Here is a 13,432-nt window from a genome sequence, read left to right as displayed (position 1 = left end):
GGAGTGCTGTGGTTCATGGGGTTGTGAAGACTCAAACACAGCTGAACAACAACTAGAGATAGATAGATAGATGATAGATAGATAGATAGATAGATAGATAGATAGATAGATAGATAGATAGATAGAGTTGTGGCCTGCCAGCAGCCAGCAGATCTAGCAGCAGATTCGGACAGTGAGGAGGTTGGGGAGGAACATGGGCCAGTCCTGGAGTTTGGGGAAGGCTCTGATGAGGGGTTTGTGTCAGAGGCAGAGAGGGAGCCAGAGCCGTATGCCAGTTATCAGCTGCCTTTGGAGTCAGACACCAGTGAGGCAGACAAACAGCTGGAGCCTGTTCCCAGTGTGTGCATGCACAGAGTTGCCAGATGCAAGGAACAGCTAAAGAACAAGGGCCGACTTGGGAGTAAGGCCACAGGTAGCTGGTGAATGGCCCCTCCCAGAGGGAATAAAAGAGGAGCGAAAGGGGAGTGGAGTTTGCAGGAGACAATTAGTTCATTACTGCATTCTTGCCAAGTATTGTGGCATCTCCAAGCCTGATAAAGGTCGATAATTGTGAACTATCTTGAAAGACTGTAGGAGAGGAAAGACTTGCTGGAGAGGAATTCACTGTAAATTAAATAAAAGCGGTTTATCGGGACAAGGATTCGGCTTCATGCTGCTGGGGAAGCCTAGGTCAGAACAGATAGATAGATGATAGATAGATAGATAGATAGATAGATAGATAGATAGATAGATAGATAGACAGATGATACAGATAGATAGATTTAGATACAGATACAGATATACATAGTAATAAAGATAAAGATAAACAAGACTTCAGTCATGGAATGGTATGAGGGAATGGCCTTGGGAGACAGGAGGTAGAGCAGCTCTGTAGGCAACAGTTAGCTCAGTGGCGACTGAGTCTGCAGAAGGAACAGGAGTGTACACAACATCTCAGAAGGAAACCTCCCTAGTGTCTTGAACTGTTAAGGTGAATGAGGAAGGATAGACTTGCAGCCTTGCAAGATTCTGCAAATGTAACCTAAAGAAGAGAGTTAGCCCTTCTGAGTGTTCTTTTTCTCTGGACCATCTTGCAAGGCTGACAAAACCTCACTGTTGCAGCTACCAATTTGACATTTTGCCCATACCCTGCAGATGCCCCTGACTTCAAGAGAGCCATCCGTCTTGATTCAATTTAGAATTGATGGGTTGGTTTCTCCTTTCAGGGCCCTGAATTCTTAGTGGCAATCTCCAAATCTTAAATTCAAAGGGCTCTCTCTTTTTTTCCCTCCCCCCCCCCCCCCTCTCTCTCTCTCTCTTATGCAATATCCATGTTTTAAGAGCTGTGCTTTAAGACCGGAAAGAGTCCCTGCTTTAACTATTTTGATCTCTGTTGTCCCTGAAATATCCTTCTCCTTCTTCATCGTCTCTACTTTTCCAAAGTTTTTCTCCCTCAAGTGTAGCTTTTCTTCCCCAGCACATTGTACGTCTTTTTCTATTCTTGAATCTGAGAAAACAAAATGATCCATCACCCTCTCCCTCTCTGTCAACTGTCAGTTCATTAGCATGCCTGCCAATTTGACCTCACTTTGGTTTTTAATATTTCAAGTTTTTCCACTCTCCACTCTTACTTTCTTTAAATGTTTCTTCTCAATTATCTTCACCTAATAGGTTGGTATCATCTGCACATTGCAGACGGTGACTGTTTCAGTCACCTCTTTTGATTTCAGCCCTCCTTTATTGCAATCCTGTCTTTACACTCTTTTTTTTTTTTTGTAAATTTTCTTTATTTTTTCCAACATAAACATAAAAAAGAAAATTTTTTCAAAAACAAAGTCTTGGTCCAGTCACAAATGGGTACATTAATTTAACAAATGAGAACAAACAATTTTAACATACATTCCAACATCTTAATAAATCTTTCTATTATCTCATCATACATCCTAATCTCCTACTAAGGCAGAGCTCATTTTTATATTCAATTATAAATTCAATTATAAATCAAAATTCAATACCGCTTTATCTAATTTTTTTATTCCTTGCTCCTTTTAGCAACAACATTAAACACAAAAACAACCTATTCTATTAATCTATATATTTACCTTACAATTTTATCACCACAAATCTTAAATTCCAAATGTATACAACTCAAAACATCATTAAGCCAATATGCAGAACTAACAATAGTTGAATATGAATCACAGGATGACATGAAGAATTGGCAAAAACAGAACCTAAGAATTCTGAGCCCTTATTTAGTGAATCCAATAAAAGCTTAGGCATTAAAGATTTAGGAGTGACACGATAACTGATTTCCGGTACCCGAGGGGCTGCCACAGAGAGGAGGGGGTCAAGCACCTTATAAGCACCTGACAAGGAGTAACAGGCGGAAGCTTATCAAAGAAAGATCCAACCAGTAGTGAAATTCAATTTTTTTTACTACCGGTTCTGTGGGCATGGCTTGATGAGCGTTGCAAAATCTCCATTCCCACCCCACTCCTGGGGAAGGATACTGCAAAATCCCCATTCCCTCCCCACTCCTGGGAAAGGATACTGCAAAATCCCCATTCCCACCCCACTCCAGGGCAAGGATACTGCAAAATCCCCATTCCCTCCCCACTCCTGGGGAAAGGATATTGCAAAATCTCCATTCCCACTCTACTCTGGAGCCAGCCAGCGGTGATATTTGCCGGTTCTCTGAACTACCCAAAATTTCCGCAACGGGTTCTCCAGAACCTATCAGAACCTGCTGGATTTCACCCCTGGATCCAACCTTGAACTAAGAAGAAATTTCCTGATCGTGAGAACAATTAATCGGTGGAATGTCTTGCCTCCAAAATTTGTGGATGCTCCATCACTGGAGGTTTCCAAGAAGAGCTTGAACAATCATTTGTCAGGAATGGTATAGGGGGCTCCTCCTAAACCAGGGGCTTGGATTAGAAGATCTCCAAGATCTCTTCCAAACTTGTTACTCTGTATTCTAATGTTCTAATTTCTTTGGTCAAACTGAGGTTACCTTACTATGATGGTGGTTTAACCTACATGATGTTCAACTATATCATTAGGCTTTTATTTTAATATCTATAATTTGGGGGGAAGGAGAGTTTTTATGATTGTTCTTCTATTTGGGCCCATTTGGATGGCAAGTGTGTTATACCTTGTAGATATATTGGCAATTTTTAAGGTCAAGGCATGTTAAGATCGTGTTAAAAAATACCATACTGCCTATTCCAGCTTTGAATAGAATAGAGTAATAACTCTAAACAGGTGATAACATTAGGCTGCCCTCTAAATATGGGAGAAAAATGTCAAACTTCCACAGATAGCTTTGAAAGGAAAGCTGCGGTCGAACAAAAGCCACAAGAAAATCCCATCCCTGATGGGGCCTGCGTTGAAAGAAAAGTTTCTTATTTTACAAGGACGCTTGCAATGGGAATTTGCAAGGTGAGGAGTGTAATTTGAAATCACCAAAGTGGAAACAAAGCACATTCAATTAGATCCTTTAGGATTAAGTGGATTTGAAGTGGATTAGAACTATGTAGGACACGAGTCTATAGGAAGGAATGAAATGGCAATGACACTCGAAAAGGACACCACTAAATATATGATTAGCTATAACCCAATGATGCCAGAACCGTATTTATTAGAATTAATGGTTATCTAGGCATCAGACTTTGTGTGTCTGTCTGTCTGTCTGTTTGTCTAGCTGTGTCTGTGCCTGTGCCTATGTGTGTTTGTGTGTGTGTGTGTGTGTATTCACCACACTGCAAATTGTTCTTAGTTGCGAAGTCGTGTCCGACCCATCGCGACCCCATGGACAACGTTCCTCCAGGCCTTCCTGTCCTCTACCATCTTCTGGAGTCCATTTAAGCTCACACCGACTGCTTCAGTGACTCCATCCAGCCACCTCATTCTCTGTTGTCCCCTCCTTCTTTTGCCCTCAATCTTTCCCAGCATTAGGCTCTTCTCCAGTGAGTCCTTCCTTCTCATTAGGTGGCCAAAGTATTTGAGTTTCATCTTCAGGATCTGGCCTTCTAAAGAGCAGTCCAGGTTGATCTCCTCTAGAACTGACCGGTTGGATCACCTTGCAGTCCAAGGGACTCACAGGAGTCTACTCCAGCACCATAGTTCAAAGGCCTCCATTCTTTGGCGCTTGGCCTTTCTTATGGTCCAACTTTTCACAGCCATCCATTGCAATTGGGAAAACCATAGCCTTGACTATACACACTTTTGTTGCCAGGGTGATGTCTCTGCTTTCTGCTTTCTGCAAATTGGGGCTCCCTAATAAAGTTCTCATAGAATGAGATTGGTCAACTAACAGTCTTGCTAGTTACAATGGACATTGGGTCAAGTAAACTAGCAGGAAAATATTTACTTATTTTATTTTTTTCTTAAAAAAAATAAATCAATTCATACAGCTGCCTATTTCACAGCCCTATTTTCCTTGAAGATAGAGCAGCTAGCCAATCAAGTGTTAACTATCCGTACTACAACCAGGCGATATGACCCCTACATACCACTAGAGTCTTCTTTTCAATTTTGTTTTGTCTAAATTGAGCGGAAAATAAATGGGAAGCTGAGCTGCTGTCAAGGGCCAGCAAGTAGCATCTTCTTTATTCCAGTGTGTCCTCAGCTCAGAAAAGAGGTTGCCTGCTCCCTTCTCGGCCCCTGACCCTCCAAAATAGCAGGGAGCATTGGCGAAAGTGTAGCTGCTATAATGGTAATATTGGAAAAGTTGTTCCTGTTGAGAGTGCAGCTATTTGCTATGACACACAAAAAAAGATGTCGTACCCTAGAAAGAGTGCAGAGAAAAGGAACAAAGGGCCTGGGGCTACATGGTATGATGGTTAAGGGAGCTAGGTGGGTTCAGCTTAACAAAGAGAAAGATTGGGGTGGGGGGGGACATGATAACTGTTTTCCAGCACTTGAGGGGCTCTCACAGACAAGTTGACTTATTCTCCAGAGCACCAGAGAGCGGGAGAAGGAGTGAGAACATTTTAAAAAGAAATCCAACCTAAAAGTGAGGAGAAATTCCCTGACAGCGAGAACAATTAATCAGTAGAACTGCTTGCTTCCTGGAGCTGTGGTTGCTCCATTACTGGAGTTTTCAAAAATAGACCGGACAACCATTTAACTGGGATGGTATAATAAAGTCTCCTGCCTGAAGCACAGCTTTGGACTAGAAGACCTCCAAAGTCCCTTTCAGCTCTATGAGTCTATGACTGATTCTGTGATTGATTCTATGATTGATTCTATGACTGATTCTATGATTCTATGATTGATTCTATGAGTGGGATTCAATGATTCTATGATTGATTCTATGACTGATTCTATGATTGATTCTACGATTGATTCTATGATTGATTCTATGACTGATTCTATGATTGATTCTATGATTGATTCTATGAGTGGGATTCAATGATTCTATGATTGATTCTATGACTGATTCTATGATTGATTCTACGATTGATTCTATGATTGATTCTATGAGTGGGATTCAATGATTCTATGATTGATTCTATGACTGATTCTATGATTGATTCTATGATTGATTCTATGAGTGGGATTCAATGATTCTATAATTGATTCTATGACTGATTCTATGATTGATTCTATGACTGATTCTATGAGTGGGATTCAATGATTCTATGATTGATTCTATGACTGATTCTATGATTCTATGATTGATTCTATGAGTGGGATTCAATGATTCTATGATTGATTCTATGACTGATTCTATGATTGATTCTACGATTGATTCTATGATTGATTCTATGAGTGGGATTCAGTGATTCTATGATTGATTCTATGACTGATTCTATGATTGATTCTATGATTGATTCTATGAGTGGGATTCAATGATTCTATAATTGATTCTATGACTGATTCTATGATTGATTCTATGATTGATTCTATGAGTGGGATTCAATGATTCTATGATTGATTCGATGACTGATTCGATGATTGATTCGATGATTGATTCGATGAGTGGGATTCAACGATTCTATGATTGATTCTATGATTGATTCTATGACTGATTCTATGAGTGGGATTCAATGATTCTATGATTGATTCTATGACTGATTCTATGATTGATTCTATGATTGATTCTATGATTGATTCTATGAGTGGGATTCAATGATTCTATGATTGATTCTATGACTGATTCTATGATTCTATGATTGATTATATAATTGATTCGGAATCTGTGATTCTATGACTATTCTATGACTGATTCTATAATTGATTCTATGATTGATTCTACGAGTCTGTGATTCAATGATTCTATGACTGATTCTATGATTTATATGATTCTATGATTGATTATATAATTTATTCTATGAGTCTGTGATTCTATGATTCTATGATCGAGTCTACGACTAATTCTATGATTCCATTGTGACTTTGCCCAAACAAGGGTTGCTGCATGTTCATCCTTCCCAACCAATGGGTGATTTCATTCCCCTTCTTAAAAGCTTCTTGCCCTTCCGTGTGCTGGGAAGCTGCTTGCTCTATGAGCCAAACTGTGATGGATGAGACTGAGCTAGGACTGAGCTGACCTAAAACCTCTGTTGTCTTTGCAAACCAGGACGATGGAAAGCGAAGACGGACGGAAAGCCTTCCTTGTGTTTCCCACCAGTAAGAGCCAGGCCTCGAGCCAGAAAGGGAGGAAGGGAGCTCTGAAAGGCAACGGGAGGAGGATTGACTACCTGCTCTACAGCAAGGAAGGACTCTACCTGGAGTGGAAAACAGTAAGCTGCTTTTAATGACATTTAAAGCTAAAAATTTCAGGTCTGCTGTAAGGAAAAGTGCTTCAGGATACAAGTCCCTTCCCATCAGGAATACCAAGTAAGAAATTTGCATTCTAATGGAAGGGAGGATCTGATCTTTCCAAACGGATAGATATTGCACGATGTGCCCTGAATTCAAGGAAAGATCTCAATTTAATTATCCATTAGGCTTTATTTCATCCCCAATGTTTCTGCTACAGATTTTAGCTAACAACAACTAGCCCTATTGAAATCTGTGCAGAAAAGCACATTTTGAAAAGAGTGATACATTTAAATGCATGTGTATGGATGGGCGTGTGTATGTGTGTGAGTATATTGCTATAAAGCAGGTATATATAGCATATTCTGAGTTCCAGAATCTGGGGACAAACATGAATGTGAATAGTTTTGGAAGCATCCACCGATCCACGTACTTATGTACAAAGAAAGCTAATTGATGTTGTTTCATTCTCTTTTTCCTCTCTTCAGACTCACCTCCCTTCCACTTCTTTACTAAGTTGTTGTGCAGATGAGCTGGGACATATTTTTGTGGTCCTTGAAGCTTTTTGTTTGGAAGGCAAATGCAATGTAGGGTCCTTGGTGTTTTCTAACTTTGGTAGTTTTCTTGCATGCATTTCATTACCCAACTAGGTAATATCATCAGTGCTCACTCTCTTTTTATATACAGTAGCTTGCCCTGAAAGTGAGTGTGTGTGTGTGTGTGTGTGTGTGTGTGTGCGTGTGTGCGTGCGTGTGTGTGAATATATATTCTTGTCTTTATAGCTATGGCTGTATAAAGATCTTGATTTACGTTGGAAAAAACCCGACTGAGAGAAAAATACACAAAAAGGCCTACGAAAAGACAAGAAAATAAATATTTGACCTTTACGGGGAGGAGACATGAGATAAGGGTGTGGCTAACTGATGAGGACTAATTAGTCCAAAATAGATCTATCTTAGTCTCCCTTTAGTCTCCCAATAGACAGCAAATTTTTCAGATGTCTGAAAAAGCCTAGAAACTAATGAATGGGATTTCACTGAGCTATGGCTATATAAAGATCTTGATTTACATAGGAAAAAACTCAGCTGAGAGAAAAATACACATAAAGGCCTACAAAAAGACAAGAAAATAAATAAATATAATGGATGAGGGCTAACTGATGAGGACTTATAAATCCGAAATAGATCTATCTTAGTCTCCTTAGTCTCCCAATGGGCAGCAGGGTACTTCTGGCTGCCTGAAGAAAAAAAGCCTAGAAACTAGTGGATTGGGATTTCACTGAACTAGGGCTGCAGAAAAATCTTGGTTTACGTAGGAAGAACTTGGCTAAAGAGAAATACATATATATAAATGCTTGTCTGAGTCGGTACTTCCTTCTACCACTGATGATGTTACCTAGTTGGGTAACAAAACATCTGCAAGAAAACAACCTATTTCAGAGAACATAAGGACCTCCTCCTCCTCCTCCTCCCCCTCCCCCCCCCAACAAACCCCACTCCCTTCTACCACTGATGATATTCCTTACTTTGGTAATGAAACGTCTGCAAGAAAAAAACTTAATTCAGAGAGCACTGAGGACCCCCCTACAGTTCAACCCTGAGCTATAAATATTCTCTTCTAAATCCAATATAATTAAACCCCTTGACAGTTTGCAGCATCAATTTTTTTTAAAAAAAAAAAATTGCCTTGCGCATGAAATAATGACCAAGCTGATTTGTAGAAGGAGGCTTCCCATTCAGCCAGACATCATTCAATGGCTTGTTAGACTCAACAGGAGGGAGCCTCAGAGCCCCTGAAGATTACTAAGACCTTTGCTTACTCTTTCTAAAATATAAAACCCCCGTTTCTTTTGTCGTTCCCTTTGCAGGAAGTAGAAGAATTCAGTTTTATTACCCAATTGGCAGGACTGACGGATCACCTGCCTGTTGCCATGCGTCTCGTGGTGTCAACTGGAGAAGAAGATTCTTAATCAAGGAAGGAAAAGTTTTGTCACTTTTTCCTCAAGAACGTAGCAGAGGGAACTTCCACGTTTTGTGACCAAGACGCAAGAGTGGTCTTTTCTGGTGCCCCCACCCCCCACCATGCCTCTAAACCCCTCAGGACGGATCAGGCTGGTTTCCAATTGATTTTTTCTACGTTCAAAACCCACTTTGGAGGCTGTCGGGAAAAAAAGGAAACACAGAGGCGGATGTGAACCTAATGTGGGGAGTTGGATGAGGTGAAGGTCAACTCTATTGAACAAGTGTCACAAGTTGCCCCAGCAACCAGGCAGGCCTATATTTCTATACTTTCACTGTGGACTTAAAAGAAACCAAGATAGAAGTCCCCATTCCTTTGAATCAGTGCCATTCTTACTTAATCTACGTACACCCACATCCGCACATATGCCCGCCCACATATATATCTATATATAGAGATAGAAATATATATAGGTATATACGGATATATAGCACAATTTAGTTTATAATCGGCCTGTGTTTGTGCTGCTCCAGAAGTGAATTGTTGCTTTATTTCTTTAGATATCCTTAAAATGCTAACTCTTTTTCTTTCTTTCTTTCTTTCTTTCTTTCTTTCTTTCTTTCTTTCTTTCTTTCTTTCTTTCTTTCTTTCTTTCTCTTTCTTTCTTTCTTTCTTTCTTTTTTCCTTCCTTCCTTCCTTCCTTTCTTTTTCTTTTTCTTTCTTTCCGTCTTTCCTTCCCTTTTCTTTATATAGCACAATTTAGTTTATAATCAGCCTGTGTTTGTACTGCTTCAGAAGTGAGTTTTTGCTTTATTTCTTTAGATATCCTTAAAATGCTAACTCTTTCTTTCTTTCTTTCTTTCTTTCTTTCTTTCTTTCTTTCTTTCTTTCTTTTTTCCTTCCTTCCTTCCTTTTTCTTTTTCTTTCTTTCCTTCTTTCCTTCCCTATTCTCTCTCTTTCTTTCTTTCTTTCTTTCTTTCTTTCTTTCTTTCTTTCTTTCTTTCTTTCTTTCTTTCTTTCCCCCTCTCTCTCTCTCAATTTTTTTTTTAGCCTTGTAAAGTTGTAGCAGCATGCCTGGATTGGAATTTTTACATTGCATGGCATCCCTTTGAAATGAAATGGTTGTAAAGGTGACCAGTGAGGTTGGAGGGTGGATGGGTGGGGGAAAATTTACCACCCCAACGATGACTCAAAATCAAAAGAGGCCAAGTGAAAGCATTTTTAGAGAGAGCAAAGCCCCATTCGGGGTTCATTGATGGACACTAAGAGGCAACCAGGTCAGTTCAGTATGGGCCTCGGATGAATGAAAAATGCAGAATGCCAATTAAATGTCTTCATGCCATTCCTACTTTTAAGAAGATTATACCAACAAGGACCGATTGATTCATGAGACTCACGGAAGTGGCCCTGGTTTCTTTGAAGAGGGTCCCCAAAAGATTGCAAGAGAGAGGATTAGAGAGAAGTCTTTCTGAACCGATAGACTTAACTTCTGACCTGAGGTCACTCTCATCCCAGAGACCCTTTTAAATTGAGGGGAGCAGATCTGAGACTTCATCTATGGAATTCCAGGGGTCATCCCTTGACCAAAAAGCTCCACTAATAATGGACATTGTCCAATGTTCCTACATCTCACCTCAAAAACTGAATAGCGCTCTCACAAGACAGAGAACCAATGGGTCAGGAGAAAGCTAGCTCAGCCTTTCTCCCGGACATGTTCATTTTTTAAACATAGGACAGGGGTCGGCAACCTTAAACACTCAAACAGCCACAAAGGTCCTAACTGGAAGCCACCCGTTCAATTCTGGAGCTGACCGCAAGTCCCGTTTCCCCACCATAGAGTCTCCTCCTAGTGAGGCATCCTTTTTCCTCTACCTGTCCTAACCGAAAGCCCTATCAATTGTGGAGCCAACCGGTGACAGGGAGCTGCAGGAGAGAGATGAAAGAGCCACATGCGGCTCCAGAGCCACAGGTTGCTGACCCCTGGCATAAATGGTGAGAAAGAACTGAGATTTAAAAAAATAATAATTATAATGGCCACCTTCTGTACGAAGCAATATTTCCAGGGTAAACTACACTGTTAGATTCTGCAAAGCAGATTGATATGGATTACTACATCCATAGCATAGACTCCTATCCAGCTCCTAATAAGGTCAAGAGGAAGGAGCTCTGGATAAGATAGAACAGGGTTTCACCACCTTGGTGACTTGAGGAAGTCTGGACTTCAACTTCCAGAATTCCCCAGCGTTACTGGCTGGGGAATTCTGGAAGTTGAAGTCCAGACATCTTCAAGTCACCAAGGTGGAGAAACCCTGAGGTAGAATGAGGTTATAAGGCCAACACCATCAAACTGAGACATTCATCATCATCTTTTCATTTAATGACCCCCATAATCCCTTGCGGGGTGGAGTCTGGGCAACTGAATGGAGCTAGCGGAGTGTTTTAATGGCCGGATGCCTTTCCTGTCACCAATGCAGAGTTTTGTTCAGCACATATATTTTCAGAGTGCCCAGAGAGAGAAATATCTGTCTCTATAGCTAGAATCAAACTCCCAGCCTCCTGATTGTGAGGCGAGAGCTCCAACCTCTAGGCCACCGCACCACTCTTAAGGTACTGCTGTGATACAGTAATTGATTCCTCTGGTATTTTATCAATATTATCAGAGCAATAGGAGATCCCACTTGAGAAAAGGTGACCAAGTGCTGTAAAATGGAGTATAGTTTTGATTCCGATGAGGAGAATCAAAAGTCAAGGCAAACTTCAAAGCAAAGCAGGTAGGTTTTTCCTGTTGGAACTTCACCAAGTTCTACCTATACTGCAAGACAAGAATAAGGAAATAGGGTTGAGTCAAAGATTTGACATCTATTTTGGGAGGAGACCAGAGGTGGGTTTCAGCAGGTTCTGACCAGTTCTGGAGAACCGGTAGTGGAAATTTGGAATAGTTCGGAGAACCGGTAGTAAAATTTCTGAGTGGCCCCGCCCCCATCTATTCTCTGCCTCCCAAGTCCCAGCTGATCGGGAGGAAATGGGGATTTTGCAGTAACCTTGCCCTGGAGTGGGGTGGGAATGGTGATTTTACAGTATCCTTCCCTGCCATATCTACCAAGCCATGCCATGCCCACCAAGCCACACCCACCAAGCCACACCCACAGAACCAGTAGTAAAAAATTTTGAAACCCGTCTCTGGAGGACACATAACTGAAGAGCTTTGAGTAAGAAAGCAGAGCACAGAGTAGAAATCCCTGACTACTAATTAAGCAATTAGCAGCCTACAGTAGTAAAGTAGTAGCACAACAGATTTCTGATGTTACAGGAATCACTCTCCCCTGTGAGTCTGTTTTCCACTGGGCAATGCTAACTTGTACCACCACCATTCGTGGGAATTGAAGTCCACAAGTCTTAAAAGTTGCCAAGTTTGGAGATCCCTGTTCTAAATGGATATAACATAGGATTGCTTTGCAGACTTCAAGCAAGCAAGCTAGAACTGAGAACATATAAGATCCTCATTTCTAGGGACTATGCAAAGGAGAGGGGGAAAAATGTTTGCAATTCAAGAGCTCTTCCAACACTGAGAACCTTTCTCAGGTTCTTTCTTTATCTAGACATTCTGACTCACATGAGGAAATGCAACTCAGACATTCCCCCACATTTTGTTTATTGAATATAGGAAAAGTGGTTAGAAGCTCACTCAGGCTGTGCTTGGAAAATCACCTGAATCAAAAGTGACAGTTTTTCTGCAGGTGGCACTCTTCCACTCTGTTGGATGAAGGATTTCAACTAAGAAGCCACCAAGCGCATAAAAAAACAAAACAAGAAAACTCCAGCCTGCATAAATGAGGCTCATAAACGAGGGCTGCAAAAATCTGTCAAAATGGCAGCCAAGAGTTTTCCTAAAACTCTTTAGGATTCTGCCACCATTTCAAGAGGTTGCTAAAATTGGCGCAGCCCCATCCTAATAAACTTCATAAAATCTTATCCCAAAGGTGCTGCTTTTTTTTTTTTTCAAGAGGCAACTGGACTTCTGTTCTGCCCCAGCTATGGGTCCCAAGAAGTATAGCACACACACACAGCTCCAAAAACTCAGTTTAATACCAACAGACCCCTTTCAAAATGCAGGCTTTAACCACAAATGTCCTTATCAGCCTGCTATGAATTACAGAAATTAAACAAAGTCCGACAAGGGTTGGCAATCAGCCCAGAAACCAAGTTGTAACAAAAAACTCACTCTCAAAATGCTCTGCGTAGGACCAAACGTTGTTTCCAGCAACATTTGCTATCTGTGTGCAAACTTAAATAGGCTAAGGGAGTGGCCACTTAACCCCAAGCCTTACTCTCAAGGAAACCTCCTCCTGAGTAGCCACTCCTGCCTTTTGGCAGCCCTGCATGCTCGAGCATTGAGAAGAGGCTCCTCCACTTCACTCTCTCCACTTGAAGGAGCCTCTGGAGGTTCTGAAGGCCCAGGCTGAGTCTCTGCCTCTGGCACCACATTCTCTTCAGCCTCCTCGCTGTCCGACTCGAGCGCCGGCTGCACAGGCTGCTGGTGCAACACCACACCATCCTCCTCGTTGTCGGGATCAGCCACAATCCACGCAGGCCGCTGGCGGGCCACAACAACTTCCTTTGTTTTCCCTTTGAAGACATTTCGCTTCTCATCCAAGAAGCGCCTTGCGTTCTGAACTGACAAAGCTCTTTGGATGAGAAGCGAAATCTCTTCAAGGGAAAACAA

The 13,432-nt window shown here is 41.3% G+C and overlaps 1 protein-coding gene across 1 annotated transcript in view; it reads left to right on the top strand.

Annotated features, from left to right (window-relative positions):
- Positions 1–8,719, top strand: part of SMPD3 (sphingomyelin phosphodiesterase 3) — a 52,585-nt gene extending 43,866 nt beyond the window's left edge. The window contains exons 7-8 of the mRNA XM_070953047.1: positions 6,569–6,731; positions 8,618–8,719. Coding sequence (XP_070809148.1) covers positions 6,569–6,731; positions 8,618–8,719 — 265 coding nt within the window. The remainder of the gene's footprint in view (positions 1–6,568; positions 6,732–8,617) is intronic.
- The last annotated feature ends 4,713 nt before the right edge of the window (positions 8,720–13,432 follow it).

The sequence above is a fragment of the Pituophis catenifer genome, unplaced genomic scaffold, assembly GCF_029215685.1.
Source record: "Pituophis catenifer annectens isolate HBS135680 unplaced genomic scaffold, rPitCat1.0.hap2 SCAF_13, whole genome shotgun sequence".
NCBI classification, from domain to species: domain Eukaryota; kingdom Metazoa; phylum Chordata; class Lepidosauria; order Squamata; family Colubridae; genus Pituophis; species Pituophis catenifer.
The sequence above is the reverse complement of the archived record's forward strand: the minus strand, read 5'-3'. Positions and strand labels throughout refer to the sequence as shown.